This window comes from Panthera pardus, unplaced genomic scaffold (assembly GCF_024362965.1).
Source record: "Panthera pardus isolate Hobbes unplaced genomic scaffold, ASM2436296v1 HiC_scaffold_17, whole genome shotgun sequence".
Classification (NCBI taxonomy): Eukaryota; Metazoa; Chordata; class Mammalia; order Carnivora; family Felidae; genus Panthera; species Panthera pardus.
Genome location: NW_026526732.1, coordinates 71,058,702 through 71,077,499, shown reverse-complemented (window position 1 = coordinate 71,077,499; position 18,798 = coordinate 71,058,702). Strand labels below are relative to the sequence as shown.

At 40.4% G+C, this 18,798-nt stretch overlaps 1 protein-coding gene across 1 annotated transcript in view; it reads right to left on the bottom strand.

The window, feature by feature from the left end:
* The window catches only part of MDN1 (midasin AAA ATPase 1), a 174,068-nt gene that overhangs the window by 42,590 nt on the left and 112,680 nt on the right, over positions 1-18,798 (bottom strand). The window contains exons 51-67 of the mRNA XM_019442848.2: positions 18,392-18,524; positions 17,116-17,231; positions 16,226-16,359; positions 15,074-15,231; positions 14,734-14,854; positions 14,182-14,392; positions 13,600-13,831; positions 13,131-13,257; positions 11,859-12,029; positions 8,208-8,422; positions 7,445-7,832; positions 6,617-6,726; positions 5,074-5,779; positions 2,735-2,896; positions 2,246-2,519; positions 1,261-1,496; positions 419-514 (exon numbers count right to left, since the gene is read on the bottom strand). Of these exons, the coding sequence (XP_019298393.2) occupies positions 419-514; positions 1,261-1,496; positions 2,246-2,519; positions 2,735-2,896; positions 5,074-5,779; positions 6,617-6,726; positions 7,445-7,832; positions 8,208-8,422; positions 11,859-12,029; positions 13,131-13,257; positions 13,600-13,831; positions 14,182-14,392; positions 14,734-14,854; positions 15,074-15,231; positions 16,226-16,359; positions 17,116-17,231; positions 18,392-18,524 (3,590 nt within the window). The remainder of the gene's footprint in view (positions 1-418; positions 515-1,260; positions 1,497-2,245; positions 2,520-2,734; positions 2,897-5,073; positions 5,780-6,616; positions 6,727-7,444; positions 7,833-8,207; positions 8,423-11,858; positions 12,030-13,130; positions 13,258-13,599; positions 13,832-14,181; positions 14,393-14,733; positions 14,855-15,073; positions 15,232-16,225; positions 16,360-17,115; positions 17,232-18,391; positions 18,525-18,798) is intronic.

Here is an 18,798-nt window from a genome sequence, read left to right as displayed (position 1 = left end):
AACCTGAGTGTGAATGCCTATTGCTAGACACGTGACCCCCTCCAAAGTGCAGAGCCCTAACGTGATCGTCAGGGAAGCACCAGATAGTTCAGAAGCCGTGAAAGGACTGAGGGGATGGGACGTGCAGGCACGTAGCTGGTCTGGAGGCCCACCTGGGAGCCCTGGAAGAGGGAGACTGCAGTACCAGTGGATGCTGCGTCCTACCCTTGAAAACAGGTGACACAGGCCCCTCATGTGCCCCATAAGATAATGGCTTCACCTGTAATGATCTGACCCCATGCCAGAAAAACAAAGAGGCTTATTCTTCACCAACCCAAACTATAGCTTTCTGTCCCTCTGGCAATAATGTTGCCCCAAGATCATTTTTTTCAATTGATTACAAACTAAAATGAGGAAGAGAGAGAGAGAATTATCCTACCTGTGCCTTTGCTAGAAGGATCTCTAAGCCATTCAGCAACTTTGAGATAGGACTGGAAAGTGGGAAACTACGAATTCTGTCTATTACAACCAGCAGCTGCAGGAAAAAAAAAGAAAACGAAGAAAAGATCTAGGCATCTCTGTGGGAATACAATCACTCCAAGTCACAGGCCACTGAAAAGAGGCCTGATGAAAGTTTTATGCAAAGTTTCTGCTTCACAAACCCCTGTGAAAGCCACAGAGGCTTTCTAGGGCTGTGGATCAAAGATAAACACTTTATCTGCTGCATTACTCTGGAAAGAAGATGGACTTTGATATGAAACTCTTTTTTTTTTTCTTTTTTTAAAGTTTATTTACTTATTTTTTTAGTAATCTCTACAGCCAATGTGGGGCTTGAACTCATGACCCTGAAATCAAGAGTCACATGCTCTTTCAACTGAGCCAGCCAGATGCCCCCAAAATAATAACTCTTAACCACTCTCCGCTGTTAAGATTTACTAAAAAACTGGTTGAAGACCACAGAGTGAGGTCTGCGTTAAAACTGCCAATCTTGGAAAAGACAGGCCTTTGCTAATGTGCGTATGTGTCTGAATAAAGAGGGCAATAATACAGCAGCATTTTAACATGTCGACAGCAAACTCTGACCAACAAATAAAATTAGCGGAATCCCAAACATCATTTATGTAACAGCAGTACAACTGGTATGTCCATCCTGAAGTGAGTAGTGTCTCACTCAAGTGGGATTCTGTAAACCTTTGTTTATATACTGAAATGTGCACATAACTGCCCTGGGAGATGGCAGAGACCACACCCTCAGTGTTCCCTCCTCACAGGCTGCCCTACCTGCTCAAGGGCTGGGTGTTCCGGCCAATCCTGCAGCAGCTGACTGACAGCCTCTGAGAAACCCTGAAGCACAGGTTGACAATGCCTTGCTTCTGGGACATTGGGGTGCTGGTAGAAGTCATAGGGCCCATCAGGCTTCATTATCAGATCTGAGGTTGCCTCACCAAAGAGAGTGTTATGGGAGAGGGTACAGGCCAAAAGTTGGCTGCCCAGGAGTTGGTCATTCAGTTCAGCTCCTGTGAAGTTAACATCAGTACAGTCAGTGCACTTAGTAGGTTGAGCCATCAAGTTACAAAGATGTCAAACACATGCTCAGAAACAATGAACTACTAGACCTAATGAAGCAGATTATGTCACAGTGCCAATCATGCCCAAAGCAACATAGGCCTAGAGGAGCAGGACCCTAGTATCATAGTAGTATCACCAAAATCTGCTAAGTTTCTCAGACATACAGAGGAACTCAGACATTGCCTGGTTGTTATTAAAAGAGTACAGAGTCTGGTTTGATGGATTCAAATTCCTGGCTTTTATAGTTGTCTTGGTAGACAGAAATGAAAATTAAAGCTTCCTGCCTAATATCAAGGAGTAACTAATGAGGTCATACAGGAAACTGAACCAAACAATATTCTGTAAGCTTGATTTCTGAATTCCCAGGTTTCTCCCAGGAATAAATGATGGGAAAAGCACTAAAGCTATTACAGGCAAATTAGAAATAATACTGAAGAACAAAACTATTTAAACTAAGTCCATATCCTTGTTTTTTAAATCCCTTCCTCCCAAAGTATTCAAATGATAAAAATCCCTTACTGCAGAATTTTAAATCAAGTTTTTTGAAGTAGCTGGAGTCTCTTAAGCTAAGGAAACTCCCTCGATAAGGAATTTAGCAAAAAAAATAGGGAGGTGATGACTTTAATTGTTCCCTAAGTAGTAATTACATTTATTTGTCCTCGTTTCCCAAGAGTATAACAAAAATGAATTGTCATACCCATCAGAGGGTAGAACTGTGTCACAAGAGATGCCCCAGTTTGATAGCAGGATAGAAACAGGCCAAGGTAATGCTTTGTCTCATGTGGTGGCAAAGTCTGTTGGTACCAGAGGGACCGAGCAAAGTTGAGGCACAGCTGCTGATGAATGAGCATCACAGCCTGCATTGAGCTCTGGGAGAGGAGGCCAGGATCTGAAGCTGCTCCCTCTTCTTGCCCATCTGAAGTTCCCTTCTTCTCCTCCAGTGTTGGTTCTACCAAAATATCTGCAAAATCCTGCCAATAACATTAGAGCAATTGAACTTCTAAAAATCAGAATCCAGTTCTACTCAAAAAGGAAGGAGGAAAGATGTTGTGTGAACACTCAAGAAAATGAAGTAGTAACTTACATATAGATATAGTAAAAAGACTGATTATAAAACCATTCAAAGGTAACACGGGTGGCATCAAGGGAACTCATTCCCAAACAAACCCTGTTACCACCACCCGACCTTTTCATGCAGTGGGAACTGCTTTCTGAACTCCCGTTCTTCCTCCTCCTCCTCGCTCAGGGCAGTCCTGGAGTTCCTGCTCCTGTATCTGTACAAGCTGTTTTCCTCCTCAGCCTTCTCTTGGGCTATGCGTTCCTGTTCATCCCACTCATTGATAATTTCCTGAAAAGCCACAATATTAGAAAGTAATTTATTTGCTTTTGCTGAAGTACTTAAACAAAGCAAGACTTGTGATCTGTTGTTGTTTTGTTTTGTTTTGTTTTGTTTAAGAGAGACGGGGGTGGGGGTGAGGGAGTGGGGAGAGGGTGCAGAGGGAGAGTATCCCAAGCAGGCTCCACACTCAGCTTGGAGCCTGATGCATGACTCTGGGATCATGACCTGAGCTGAAATCAAGAGTCAGACACTCAACCAACTGAGCCACGCAGATGCCCCAAGATTGGCTATCTGTTAATTTCTCATGAAAATAAAAGTACTATGGTTCAAAAAGAAGTAAATGCCAACATCCAAGAAACATTTTAGGTATAGAGAGCAAATGAACTTTGTTTTCAAACTGTGTATCTGCAGCAACCCATTTTCCAAAGCACCCCCTTACTGTAGTGCTACAATTTCACAGGTGTAAAAACTCGCTACAGTAGAGCTAATGCCATTGGAAGTTCCTGTCAGGAGCTAGCAGTGTTTTGTACTAAGGACAGGCTCTGCATAGACAATGTGGGGGTTGTAATTCAGACTATACTTGGCTAACAACTCAAGCAGCTGGCCCAAGGGTTTGGGAAAGGGAAACCTGGGCTGGGAGCAGGGTGGTTGAGGCGAACCATCAGGAAAACTGGGCTATGCCTGATCAGACACTTCTTAAATTCCCTAGTACCTCTAAGATTTTAGATCCTTAAGTTGGCAAAAACTGTAAGTTAAAGAAACCATGCAGTATTGATGAGAACTGAGGAAATGAGCACCCATCAATCAGGAAGATAATTTGTGTTAAAAACCTAAGCAATTCTGCTTTCCAGAATTTGTACCCAAAGACCTAGGTATAAGACAATTTATGGTAGTGGTGGTGTTTTCCAAGACAATAAAAAGACTACATACAAAACAAATGTTCGATGATAAGAAATTATTTAAGTATCCTCGAGCGTATCCATACAATAGAAAACTGGGCAGCCGTTCAACATGATGCAGCTGAAGAATAGCATAATTATGGAAGAAAATAATCACTAAATGCTGTTAGGTTTTTTAAAGCAAAGTATAAAACAGAATGAACTTTAGTAGTGGTTTACAGAACTCTAGTGATTTAAGGACCAGTCTCAGAGACCAGGGAGGGAACAGAATTGTTCTCAACTAAAGCAGCTCTTTTATCTACTACATATTGGGAAACTATTCTAAGATTTTTATTTTTAAAAGAGTTCTACTGCTAAAGGGGCACCCAGGTGGCATTCAACTTTTGATTTTGGCTCAGGTCATGATCTCATGGTTTATGAGATCAAGCCCCAAGATGGGCTCTGCACTGACAGCATGGAGCCTGCTTGGGATTCTCTCTCTCCCTTTTTCTCTGCTCCCCCCTGCTGCCCCTCCCCTCACAGACCCCACTCACACACAAGCAAACACATACTCTCTCTCTCTCAAAATAAACTTAAAAAAAAAAAACAAGCCTAGAATGGGATGCACCAATATGTTAACAGTTTATATACAGCTTTCAATGGTAAAATTTAGTGGGTTTTGTTTATATTTATTCTTTTAATTGTATAAATTAAAAACAAATTGATGGGGCGCCAGGGTGGCTCAGTCGGTTAAGTGTCCGACTTCGGCTCAGGTCACGATCTCACAGTCTGTGAGTTCGAGCCCTGCGTCGGGCTCTGGGCTGATGGCTCAGAGCCTGGAGCCTGTTTCCGATTCTGTGTCTCCCTCTCTCTCTGCCCCTCCCCCGTTCATGCTCTCTCTCTCTCTGTCTCAAAAATAAATAAACGTTAAAAAAAAAAATTAAAAATAAATAAATTAATTAATTAAAAACAAATTGCTTTCGTTGGGGAAAAAAAGTTATTTTCTTAATAAAGGTTGATACTATTACATGGCAAAACTCACCATAAATAAAATCAAAAGACAACAAAATAGGAGAAAATATTTCCAGTGTGTATCACAGATAAAGAGCTAATATCACTAATTTTTTCTAATGTCTTAAAAATTGAGGGACAAATACCCCCAAAACTAACAGCTGAATAGGAGAAAGAAAGGAACAGACACCAGATCCCACTGCCCAACCACATGGTCTCTATCTACACAGGGTACTGCCAGTGTCCTCCAGCTCCCTTTAGGAGAAGGTCAGTGCTGCCCCCTAGAAATAGGCTTACCTGGCACACATGCCTGAAGAGCTGCAGGGCCCTCTGGTCCAGCTCTCCCTTGCACAGCACATGGGAACGCAGGTAAAGGAGGGCATTCATCAGCAGCTGCTCTCGGGTAGGACAAGGTCTCTGGCCCTTGCCTTCCAGCTCCTTTCCTCCTGAGCGCTTGAGGATCAACTTCCCAAGGCCTCGAAGAACCTCCTCTGACTTCACTGAGCATAAGGCGTCTGCATGAGCATAGTAAGTGGGGAAGGTGGGGCCCACTGATGGAAAAGCCAACAGGGATGTGGCCATGGCACCCAGCCTGTCTGCACAGACCACACTGCCATGGAATGAAGCGTAGACCTCAGATGCCACCAGCCTCATGCCATGCTGCAACTGCAAGATGGATGCCTGCAGTGGGGCCACAGAATCTGGATAGAGGGCATACTCCTCGGCCAACCGCTTCCTGAACTGGTGGTGTGACTGCTGCCAGGAAGCCTCCTCCTTCAGAAGGTTTTGGGCCACCTGGGCAGACCGAGGCCCATCCATGTGGAGAGCCTGCAGGAGCCGTGTGAGCAGATCCTGAACAGCAGGGGCCTTGGCAATGCTGGTGACATAGTGGTGGATTTCCTGCACCAATGACTCATAGGCAGGCACCTGGGGTCTGAAGGCCTGCTTCTTCGACAGGCTGCAGATTAAGTTCTCCAGATGATCTATTCTTTGGCGAAGTAATCTAAAGGCAAATTATCACAATATGCAAATTCTGTCAGACTCAGCCCTTAGCTAGGAAAACAGAATGAAGACACATCAGCTTCTAAGGAATAACATGAAGAAAATACTGACAATTATAATGTAAATGGAGAATATAGAAAAAGCATTTATCACATGCCACACATGGTGTTACTACTCACTGAAGTAGTTGTATTACCCTACTCTTACAGACCTCTTAGGCTTTTTTTTTTTTTTAACATTTATTTATTTTCAAGACATACAGAGAGACAGAGTGTGAGTGGGGGAGGGGCAGAGAGAGAGGGAGATACAGAATCCAAAGCAGGCTTCAGGCTCTGAGCTGTCAGCACAGAGCCCGACGCGGGGCTTGAACCCACCAACAGAGAGATCATGACCTGAGCTGAAGTAAGATGCTTAACTGACTGAGCCATTCAGGCACCCCAGACCTCTTAGGCTTAAAGACATTAAGTGATCTCTTCAAAGTCTAAGGCCAAAGGACAGGGACAGGACTGGAGCTCACACCTGCTACATTATACAATATTTACTAAGATAACAAACGCACACAGTGCACATTATCACATCTAACTTCTGTCATGTTGAGAATAAATTCTGGCTTCAACCCTCCTGGCCTCATGAGAATCTGCCCTTCCTTTCAGAGTATTAACTTTTCCTGACAGTAACAATGGCTTTAGCATCTAATCGCCAATGTAGTTCAGAGATCTGTATCATCACCTCAAACACTGCAATTACACTGTGAAGGTCAACCTCAAAAAAAAAAAAAAAAAAAATTTTTTTTTTTTAAAGAGTCAATAAACCATCAGCACAATAACTCTGCTGTTACCTGATGTGAGGATGACAGTAACTGAGAATGACTTCATCTTCCAGGTCTCTTCCAGTGTGTAGCTGGGATGAGAGGTTTCGGGTCTTCCACTCACACTGCAGCTGGTGTAACTAATAGAAAGGGAAGAAGCTGGTCTGCTGTGCTCAGCTGTGCCCACATCCAAGAGGACAGTGCCCTGGGGAAGGGTAGAGCAACTGGATAGAAGGAACCTGGGCTCCTGAATAATCCAAGAGCAAGGGATTCTGTTCCATTAACCTGGACCACTTCATCTCAGAGCTGTTAGGTGAAGGAAACTCTCGTTTATACCACTGAATTTATGAGACTCTGCTCTTACAGTTTTACCAACTCATATACTACTTCCATATTTTGAAGAAGAAAAATCTTATCACTATCTTTATGTATTCAGTTCCTGAATTTGCTTACAAGTTCAAATATCAAGGGATACCACATAATCTAAATCTACTTGATCCTTGAACTTTAGATAAGGAACACCAAAAGTTCAAAACCTGAGGAATCCTATACCACATCTAAAGAAATTATCCAAGTCCAAATATTCAAAACTTAGTTCAGGTAGAGGGAGTCTGGACAGGAGAGATACATCAGAGGCTTAGGAAGGGCCCCTCCAAGTGCCTAAGCTTACTTAGAGGAATTCTCAAAGAGGAAAATGTAGTCTTTAGAACACAACTCCCGGGAAGTCATAGGGCAGCTTATGCAAAATCACCCCGTTGATGTTCTGAGCATCCAAAAGGGAATAAAAGGAGTAATATACTAAGCAAGTCCACCCAGTCAGGGATGGAGCCCATGCTCCAAACTCTCATCCCTCCATACCTCTTCCTTAGCGTACTTGAGCTTGTATTCCCTCTTCACTGCGGGGTCAAAGCGGGCCTGTGGAAGCCATGTCTGAATCTGGAGCAAGCCAAGGCTCACCCACAGGCTCCCACGCCGTGCTGGCTCGGGCAGGTCCCGCTTACCATCCCCTTCCCCAAACAAGTGGCGCAGGGAGGTAAGCAAGAGGCATAGCAGCTCTTTGGGCAGGGCCTCCTGCCCGGCCATGTCCCCAAGAGTCTGGCCCACATGCTGGAAGGTCTGCTTGTCCCTGAGCAGCAGCTGCTCACAGTTTTGCATGTATTCCTGCCGCCGGGATTCAGGGAGCAGCTCTGCCAAACCCGCCAAGTGCCGGCACAGCACAAGTCTCTGGAGCTGGGAATCCGTGTATCTGTAGGAACAAGGAGGCACTTAAGGGCTTGCACTACATCAAACAGCATTCCTTTCTCACACTATCATTCTTTTAGAAAATGACACAGCAGACTGCACTGCCAATACTTAGAGGTGAATTTCTCTTCTCAAGTAATCTTATATGCTTTTCTAAGTACCACTCTCTTGATCACAAGAAGATTAAAAGTGACAGAGGCACTGCCCAGCTTATGATAGCCTGTAATGGGCTAAAAATCTGCTGATCCAGCCAAAAAATACACTTGCTTTCACCCACCAAAACTAGCCACTACAGATGAAGTTCAGACAGACTGAGGTTCTCTCTACACACTCTATAGAAAAGATGGAGCTTTATAGTCTACCCAGGGGGCGAGAATACCTGAACTCTGCGACTGAAGGCACAGCCATGTTGGTCCAAAGCACCAAGCTGATATCCCGGAGCTGCTGGGCTCTCTCAACCCACTCTCCCAGGGTGACATGTGAGGAGGACAGGATGGGGAGGCCGCTCACATCCCAGGGACTTGCTCTGCAGCTGCTGGTCAATACTTCAAAGCAGCACTTGGAGAAGATGGCTCTACTGAGACTGCCAGGGCCCTGATGGATGGAGAGGAGTCATGTATCTTTTAGAAGATAAGTAAATGGATTTCAACAAGCAGCACTGAGCACTTCTAAGAGAAGAAAGAGAGTAAGAAAAGGAGGTTCAGGTTGCTAGGACCAGGTAAGCCTCAAACAAAGGATAGAATGGGGTCAGGTGTTAGTAGGCTTTAAAGAAACATAGACTCCATTCTCAAGGAATGAGGAACAATGGGTACTTTAGTAATGCAAGAAAATCTTTCCAACCGGGGCATGAGGAAGACCATTTTTACAACAGAGCTACAGGCATACTGCAGGGAGACTTGGAGGCAAGGAAAAGAGTTAGAAGACAACTAACTGCAAGAGCCAGGGACAAAGTTTGTCAAACCTGTGCTCCTTGGACTATTTACCTGGGACATTGTAATTGCTGTCCACAGCAAATGATAAGGTGGTTAAACACAGAAAATGGGAAACACTGTATACTCTGCAACCCTTGAGAATCCATAAGATATATCACTAAAGGCTTTGAGAAATGTTTTACAATAAAGAAATCAATTTTGAGGGGCGCCTGGCTGGGCTAAGTTGGAAGGGCATGCGACTCAATCTCAGGGTCATGAGTTCGAGCTCCATGTCGGGCATAGAGATTACTAAAAATAATAATAATTTTTTAAAAATCAATTTTGACAGAGCAAGGGAATAGAAGAGTCTGAAACAAATCCATGAACATCTATAGGAATAAAGTATGATAAAGGTGGCATTTCAAATGAGAGTGGAAAGGATGAATTAGTCAAACGTGGTGTTATTATGCTGCTTTTGGAAATGCTATTTGTATAGAATAAAAAAAAAAATTGTATACCCATCTCACAAAACAAGATATCGAGATGTAACTGAGGACTTAAATATAAAACAAATACACAAGAAAATAATGGGAAAATGGTTTTTAATTCTAGGGATAATGAAGACTTTTTTTTTTAAAGCATGACATCAAAGCCAGAAGAAAGGGACTACAATATTTGAAGAGAAAACATTATAAAACTTGAGAGACAAGAGAACACTAGAAATATATTTCCAACCTTATGGTAGATAAAGGTTTAATATACATACCATGTAAAAAGATCTTCAATAAGAAAATGGCGATAAACTCAATTTTTTTAACAAAATAAGTAATAAACATGACTGAAAACTTCAGAGAAGAAAATATACACGTGCAAAGATGTCTAATCTCAAAAATAATCACAGGACTACAAATTCAAATGGTATTTTTTAAATTGAATAATTGGTAATAATTAAAAATGTTGCTAACATCTAGTGTGCCAAAGATATAAGAAACCGGTTCTTGTAAACATACGAATAAGTAAAATTGTGCTCTAGTCCTAAGTTCTCCTGTGGTCATCCAGAACTTTGCTACCTCCCTCTTTATGAGCTCCTAGCATGTTTAAAAAAGTAAAAAAACACACCCTAATGTTTATGGCAGCATTATCAACAATAGCCAAATATTGGAAAGAGCCCAAATGTCCACCGATTGATGAATGGATAAAGATGTGGGGTGTGTGTGTGTGTGTGTGTGTGTGTGTGTACACCTACATACACATACCCATGCACACAATGGAATATTACTCAACCATAAAAAAGAATGAAATCTTGCCATTTGCAATGATATTGATGGAGCCAGACAATATTATGCGAAGCGAAATAAGTCAGAGAGAGACAAATACCATATGATTTCACTCATACGTGAAATTCAAGGAACAAAACAAATGAACATGGATGGGGGTGTGTATGAAAAAGAGAGTTAAACCAAGAAACAGATTCTAGAGAACAAACTGAAGGTTACTGGAGGGGTTAGGGGGGTGGGGAGAAGGGGGGCATTTTCTGTGAGGAGCACTGGGTGCGATATGCAAGTCATGAAGCACTAAATTCTACACCTGAAACTAATAAAATATTACACTGAATGTTAACTAACTGGAATCCAAATAAAAACCAGGAAAGAAAAAAAAAGTAAAAACAAAAACCACCTGCCCAGACATTCTCAGAATAGCCATGAATCTCTTTAACTATGCAGACATTCTAACCAATGATTAAATTCCAGTTCTTGTAACATATCCACAGAAATACTAAGAGAAAGAGACAAAGATTTATGCAAGAGTAGTTGATGCAGTTATGCTTGCTATAGGAAGGAAGAAATAAAGGCAAGAAACCTCAACATTTATGAATAAGCAAGTGATCAAATAAATTCCAGCAACTAGAACAATGGAATACCTTAAAAAGAATAAGCTGGAATGACATGTTTCCATGACATGTGAACAGAGAAAGTGATCTTATTTTTGTTTATGTATACATTTAATGCAAAATACATGTAAACAAGAAGCAAAGAGGAGTTATTTCTGCAGAATTCTGATATATATACAGAGATAGAGAGAAAGAGAGGGAGAGGGTGAGGGAGGGAGAAGAGGGAGACAGAGAAAGTGAGAGCACACATGAGCGCTGACCCTTGAACAACGCAGGGGTTAGGGGTACTAACTCCCTCCCATACAATAAAAAATCCATGTATTTAACAGTTAACTCCCCCAAACTTAACCATGTACATTACAGTAGAACAAGACACCACAGGTCTTCTCATCCTCACCCAAAGTTAGCAAAGTTGGATCCTAGAGTGACGTTCACTACGTGCTTCTCTACCCAAGAGTGCAGAATCTCCTTCCAAGTATAGTCCAGAGAAAGGCAAAGAACCACAGACAGCACCCACCCTGCAGTCCCCTCTGCCACCAAGAATCCTGCCCTGATGTTTTCCTGAATTCCTTATCCCAGGAGGGAGGCAGGTTCTCATTCTGTGGTCCTGGGCCAACTCTGGCCAGTGACTGGCCCTGCCAACCCCCCACCTCTGCCCTGCCTGGCTCCTTCACACCTCTCTCAGTTCAATACCATAGGTAGTGGGATAAGGAGTGCCAGAATCAGGTGATAGCCCTGTTGTCACAGCCTTCCTGCATCCTTCCTCCATCTTCCTTTTGCATCTAGTCATTTGGCAACTTCTACCTTACTTTTTAGTCACAATATAAAATACATATTTATTGGAAAAAAGTCCACGTGTAAGTAATCCCATGCAGTTCAAACCTGGTGTTAAGTAAGGGTCAACTGCATATATACATACGTATACACACATACATACACATTTCTATACTGTTAAAATATTTTGTAACTAGGAAAAATGGTATTTTAATTAGAGAAGAAAATGAAGACCTTTTAAAGGAAACTTTTTTTTTTTTACTTTAATTCAGAATTTCCCAAATGATTTAAGACAGAATCTTTCTTTTGAAGGTATACTTCTTAACTTCCTGCAGAAAACAAAATATTGCCATCACTTATTTAGTCATTGCTCTGTCCTAGGAATAAATGTTTGTTGCTAGATCAAGAAATTTTTTCCACTATCAAATATTTTTATGACTTTATGCCAACAAACCTTCAATGTGGAGTCCAAAAGGGACTTGGGCATCTCCCTCTGCTGTACACCAGGCAGAGGGCTCCACATTAGCCAGTACTCTGGATTTGTAGTAACAGTACTGCTCCAGAAAGACATAAATGTGGAATTAAATAAGTCAGACCACAAGGAAATAATTTCTTCAGTAGACACCTAGAGATAAATAGATAAGAGCATATTTGAGAAAAATCCATAAATCAAGTTATGAGGTCTCTCTTTTAGAAGACTTATCTAAAATTAACATGGGTTTAAAGATATTAATTCTAATGTTGCTGATTTTCTGCCACCCGGTCATCTTGGTTAAGTCATTTATCCTGTTTATAATTTTATAAAACGGAGATCTGCCTTTAGAAGGTAAATGAGAAAATACAAGTGAATCAAACAATTATAATGTACCAGCAAAACAGATAAATGAATAAAACATCATTAGAATATTAAGTAATGAACGGTACTTGGGTGGCTCAGTCGGTTGAGCATCTGACTCTTGACTTCGGCTCAGGTAATGATCTCACAGTTCGTGGGTTCAAGCTTTCAATGAACCCACCTCAAGCACTGACAGTGCGAAGCCTGCTTGGGATTCTCTCTCTACCTCCCTCTCTGCCCCTATCCCGCTCTTTCTGTCTCTCTCTCTCAAAATAAACATTAAGTAATGAAGTTGACTATAGTTTGCCACCATTCATATTCAATAGCTATTCTTGGAGGAGAGAGTAAAACACTCTCATGATATATTTTTACATAAACAATAAAAAATAAATATTTTAGCCTCATTTAACTGGAAACCAAATAGAATGATTCTGTGATAAGAGGTGAGAAATACCCAGGTAATTACTGCAAATGACATTCAAAATTTTCCCTTTTGAAAGTTAATTAAGACAAGACTAGAGTTTACAACATGGGATTGCAAAATTTTTATTTTATTTAATTAATTTATTTTTTAAACATTTTTTTTTAAATCTTTACTTATTTTTGAGAGAGAGACACAGCGTGAGCAGGGGAGGAACAGAGAGAGGAGACACAGAATCCAAAGCAGGCTCCAGGCTCCAAGCTGTCAGCACAGAGCCCGACGCAGGGCTTGAACCCACGAACTGCGAGATCATCACCTGACCTGAGCCGAAGTCAGACACTTAGCCACTCAGGCACCCCGGGATTGCAAAATTAAATAAATAAACCATTCTGCAACCAGTCTGCCACAGAAAGTCTAATTGGCTTATAGTATAAAGAAGGCTTATTTCCCTTTTTGGTTTTGGTTTTTACCTTCTGATGGTGCAGTAAGTACCAAAAGGCTTGAAGCTCTTGTGGAGCAATTGGTGTGTGCTTAAGACAAAATAGGATGTGAGGACTTCTCTCCTGATCTGTCTGGGGTTGCTGATTTTTGCTGGACCTGTTCCAAAAATAAAGAGAAAGAGAGGATGCACTATAGGCTATCAATAAACTGCTAAAAATCTGTTATGTATGGGAAGATGGAACACACAAAACTTACAGTGCATTTACTGAAACACAAAGAAGCAATTCTGCTGGAAAAATACCTAGTAACTTATAGAGGTGGAGTCAAAACAGGCAAAGAATCTTCAAGAAGTTACAGCTTTCCAAAGTGGCAACTGACTTCTCTCTGTTTCAGTAAGACCATTCCCCTTTAAGACAAGTCTATGCTTTGTTTCACACGTAGCATACGTAGAATAACCTAACAACAACAAAAAAATCTCCCCTGAGGAAAATGGCTTACCTTCTTAGGCAGGCTTGTGTCATAAAATCAGCTGTCACTTTGTACTGCCAAAGCAGAGCCAGGTACTCCATTGCAGGCCACAACTGAACACTCCTGGTGAGTTGGATTAAGGAGGTAAAGTCTGGTTGGAACAGGGAGGAAGCTTCATTGTGCTTTTTCTCCAGAAAACCAAGTGAAATTCCTTTGGCTTTTAGTTCTAAACAGTGAGCATTCACAAGATCCTTCAGCTCATCTGGACAAAAAGACACAAGTGATATTACAGAATAATGGTCAGTAGTATAGGCTCAGATTCCCAACCACTAGTTACGTAACTGTGAGCTTAGCCTGAGCTTGAGTTTTATACCTGTGAAATGATATTATTATTACCTGCACAATTCTAATGACAGAATTAAACAGTATATATAAAGTTCAGTTCTATGCCTGACGCTTATTTAACGACAGTTATAGTATACAAAAAAAAAAGGAAAAGAAAAAAGAAACAGAAAAAAAGAAAATCTATGTGAAAAACTTAAAATTTTTTGGCTGCAGAGCAGCAGATACTTTTAGAGCAACTGTTAGCAGGATAACTCTAAAGCAGATTACCTGGGTTGACATCTTCCAGAATATTAGCTCTGAGGACCAGCCCCCACGCCTGCAAGAGACTTTTCTTTAAAGTCCATTTAGAAGCAACCACTTGGAGACGATTAACGTCTTCCCACCATCCGCCTTCCCCAAGGGCAGGCATCCACTCCCTCATGGCAAGTGCTTTGTTAAGTACTTTCAATTGAGAAAAACACTCTACCACCAGCTTGTTCTGAAACAACAAAACCCAGAAGAATCTATTACAGAGGAGAAATGCAGATTTTAGCAGCCTATTCATGTCTCAAAAAATTTTAAATATTTCCACAATTCTTCTAGAAAACATAAGGTTTGTCTATTGTTGCTCTCAGGAGATTTTACAGTAATCAAATTAAAACTCTATCCAGACTTAATACTCTCAAGAATAAACAAAAATGTTAACACTTAACAAATCAATTAAGAGTATTCAGCAAACATTTATGAGTCTAGATGAATGGCAGTTCCCATGTTACAGAACTCCAGATTTGAGCATAAGAGCTCAAATCTTTGTGTTTGCTACATGTTTCCAAGTTGTACCTTAAAAGGAAATGGCCGTCCCAGGAACTTTTGCAACTTCTTTACACCAGTGAAGCCACCAGTTGGGCTCCCCAAGCAATTCTGAATATGTTCTGAGACAGTCTGAACCTCTTTGTAGTATCTGTAAAGAAGGGAAAAGGCGCAGAGGGATGTAAGAAAAGGGGAAAGTGCTGGATAGTAAGAGACATCATTTAACATTTTGTATTTGATTTCCATTCACCAAAAGGCCATGGGAATAAGCCAAAATAAAGCAAGAAGAAAGTTTCAATTCCAAACCCTCTTCTCTTTATCATCATCAGTACTGTAGATATTGAGTTATTACTCCAAATAGGAGTCTTACTTGTCTTCATGGTTCATTAGGAGTTGAGGGATCTGACGGACCAGATGTTTTAAAACCCAGTGCCAATGAAGGGCGAGCAGGGCCAGGCCTGAGGCATCCACTTTTACTGTGTCAGCTATGGTCCAAAACCGGTCCCGCCACCGCAGGGAATCCAAGATCTAAAAACAGAGCAAACCACGCTCACACAAACCTCTCAGTAAGACACAGATTTCAATTGTTAATCAATACTCAACATACACCCATGAAAGGTGTAGCATTCAGTTGAAATATTTTTAGGGACATTAAAGCAGTCAGAGAAGACAAAGATTCTCCCCCCAAGTACTTAAAGTTCAGAACTATTTCCTTAGGGAAAATGGAATTATTGAGTCAAATGGTAAGTGTACATATAGTTTTATTAAAAAACTGCCAACTTTTCTTATAAAGCAGCTGCATTCCAACCAGCAGCACAGGCGAATTCCAGTTGTTCTGTTTCCTTGCCAATACTTGCTACTGTTAGTGATTTTAACTTTAGCCATTTTGGTGCATGGTACCTCACTTACATTTCTTTGATAACTAATGATGTTGGAATTTTTGAAGTTCTTACTGGGCATTCATGTATCTTCTGAGAAGTATCTATTCAAATTATCTTGCTCATTTAAAAAGTTGGGTGGTGTTATTAGTTTGCTTGTATAATTTATGGTATCTATAATCTAGAATTATACTTTTATGTAATTTACATACAAACAAAATACAGCCCAATTTTCAAGTTTCTCCCAGTGTTTTCATTTTCTTAAAGGTATCTATTAAGAAAGTTTTTTGGGGAGACTCTTAAATAGGGAGAACAAATTTAGGGTGGGAGCAAGGGAGAAGAAGGAAATACAAAAGAATATGAAGAAAGGCTCAAGGATATTGTATATGTTCATTATTGTGGTAATGGCTTCCAAGGTGTGTACATGTCAAAACATAAAATTGTACACTTCAAATATATGCTCTTCATGATAGGTCAGTTGTATACTCATTAAGCTTTAAAATATGTATACATATATTTAAAACTGTTAAGAACTAAATTTCTCAAATAATATTGGACATATAACAACATTGTAGTTTATCTCACCCTTAAGAGTCTTAAACATTTGTCTTGGCACAAAAATTAATACAGATACATTTCCTCACCTCCATGACACTGACATCAGACACCATCCCCTGGGAGGACTGTACCCAGAGCAGGATTAGTGCATCACCAAGTTCAAAAAAAGCAGCAAGATTGACCACAATTTCATGGGGCAGGCTGTGATAGCTCTCTGGATCTTAGAGTTGACATAAATAAGAACATTCCATCAGATTTAAATTCATCTGTAGATATTTTCAAACTCAACAGTAATATGAACTTAACTGCATCTCCAGTACGGTCAATTTTGAAAGGTCACAATTGAAAGCAAATTCTTAGCCTACCATTATCATATTAAACATAACTGATCAGGTATGTACACCTATAGATGTTTATAACCTCTTACTGAAAAATGGAAATTATAGAGCATTAATGCATATTTTATACAAGTACTTCTTTAAATATAAAACAAGATGTGTATATATGTGTGAATGGATGAAGAGCACAGACAGGTGAGAAGATACAAATCAATGTACTATTAACAATAACGGCTTCAAAGGCAGACTTCTATCTTTTCAATTAAAAAAAATAAAGGATGAAGAAAGAACCTATAACCAAATACTTAGCAGTATGAACTTTTTGAGCCAACATCTAGATTTCAAACTCTAGCTCTGTTACTTGCTAGAGATGTGACCTTGAGCATCTCTGTGCCTCCCTTTTCTCTTTCACAGCATGGGACCTACACCACATAAGGTTGCTATAAAAAGTAAATGAAATCAAAGACATGTAAAAAGCAGTTAGGTGTTACTACTGAATAAGGGGATGTGTTTAAAATCAGTCCAGCAAATCAAAAGGAAATTAGTGAAATGGCAGCAGCTGCTCAAGGTCTCTTCACTTTAGAGACATTATGTGATCAGATGCATTAACTCAAGAATACAAAAGGGAAACCTCTCACCTTTATGGAATTCAAAGGACATTCTCAAAACACTATTTCTTAACTTTTTGCCACCAACAGAAACCAAATTTGCTTCAGTAAATATCCGTTTTTCCCGGTCAAGATATATGATTGTCCTGAAATGAGATTTAATAACATAATAAATAGTATTGGTTATTGGTGAATACTACTTTGCAATCACATCCTCTACCTGCTGAAATCTTGAGAACATCAATCTCCTTCAACCTGCCATTCCTCTCCAGCCCCTGAAAATTCTGGACTAGAGACATGGAGGTGTAGTGATGACAACTGAGTTGGTGGTAGCACGGGGCAGAAGACAGATGGCCTGGAAAAGCTCCACCTAGGAAGACTGCCAGGCCTCACTCTTGCTCTGCCATGATCTGACAAACTGCACTGTGAACTCTTAAAAGTGGCCATCATAAAATTAATCTCTGGTGTTAGAAGTTACCAGGGAAGGAACAAGGGGAGAGGAGACAAGGGGGCCTTTGAGGTGCTAGTTCACATTACACGCATGAGTTCACTTTGTGAAAATTCATCAAAACCAAATATGCTCATTATTAATAACAGTGTACTTTACTGTAACGCACATTATACCTCATCATAAAATTATTTTTAAAAACCTATTACATTAACACTGATGGCTAATTAAAAAAATACTCTGACTCTTGAGAACAAACAGAGGGCTGCTGGAGGGGTTGTGGGAGGGGGGATGGGCTAAATGGGTAAGGGGCATTAAGGAATCTACTCCTGAAATCATTGTTGCACTAACTTGGATGTAAATAAAAAATAAATTATTTAATTAAAAAAAATACTCTGGCCATTACATTAAATGTGAGAAAAGACCGGCTTATATCACAATTAAGTAAATTTATATGTTGAGTGTGTGTGTAAGCATGCAGGGGCTACATATCTCTGCAGCATTTGAGGATGGAAAATGATGTGGACACAACACTGAGGATAGGACCTACGAGAAAATGAGCACGTGAAAATGGGAGGAGCTGCCAAGAATCATGAACAGAAAACAACAGAAACATAACTACCCTATGATAAAGGATTATTTGTAACATAAACACAACATTAAAGTTAAGCTAGTACCTCTTAAAGCATCTTGCTAAATTATTAAGAACTTGCAAAATTTATAGGCATTTTGACATCAGAGTCAGAATTACTTCACTGAGCACGGAGCATGATGTGACAGAGTTTAGAAAAGGCATGATTTGTGAAGCTATGGTGTACAGTGAGGCAAACAGTACCCAGAATAGCAGGCTTCACCTACTTGTTTGCAACAGACTCTAAAAGGGCAAAAAGCTGCTCAGGCTGATCGGTTTGTGGGTCAAAGTCCATCGAATTTCTAATGATGTCCAAAGCCTGTATATTCCACCGGGGGTCCAAAGGGATCACAAATTCATCTGGTTTAAGAAACAAAAAACGAAATTTTGGAATTAAACTCCTTGCCTAGCAAATTTCAGTTGAAGATTTTTCTTGGTCCTAATTTGATCACATTGCGTCCTGATGGGGAAGACAAAGAACAGGAAAATGTTGGTTTCAGCCCATAATACTAGAAAAGTAAGGTTCAACTGCTTCTACACTATTTCCTTTCTAAATGCAAAATTTCTACTAATCCTGAAAATTCATTCTGCTTTAGGACGAAGGTAGTTCCTGTTACAACATAAACATTATGAC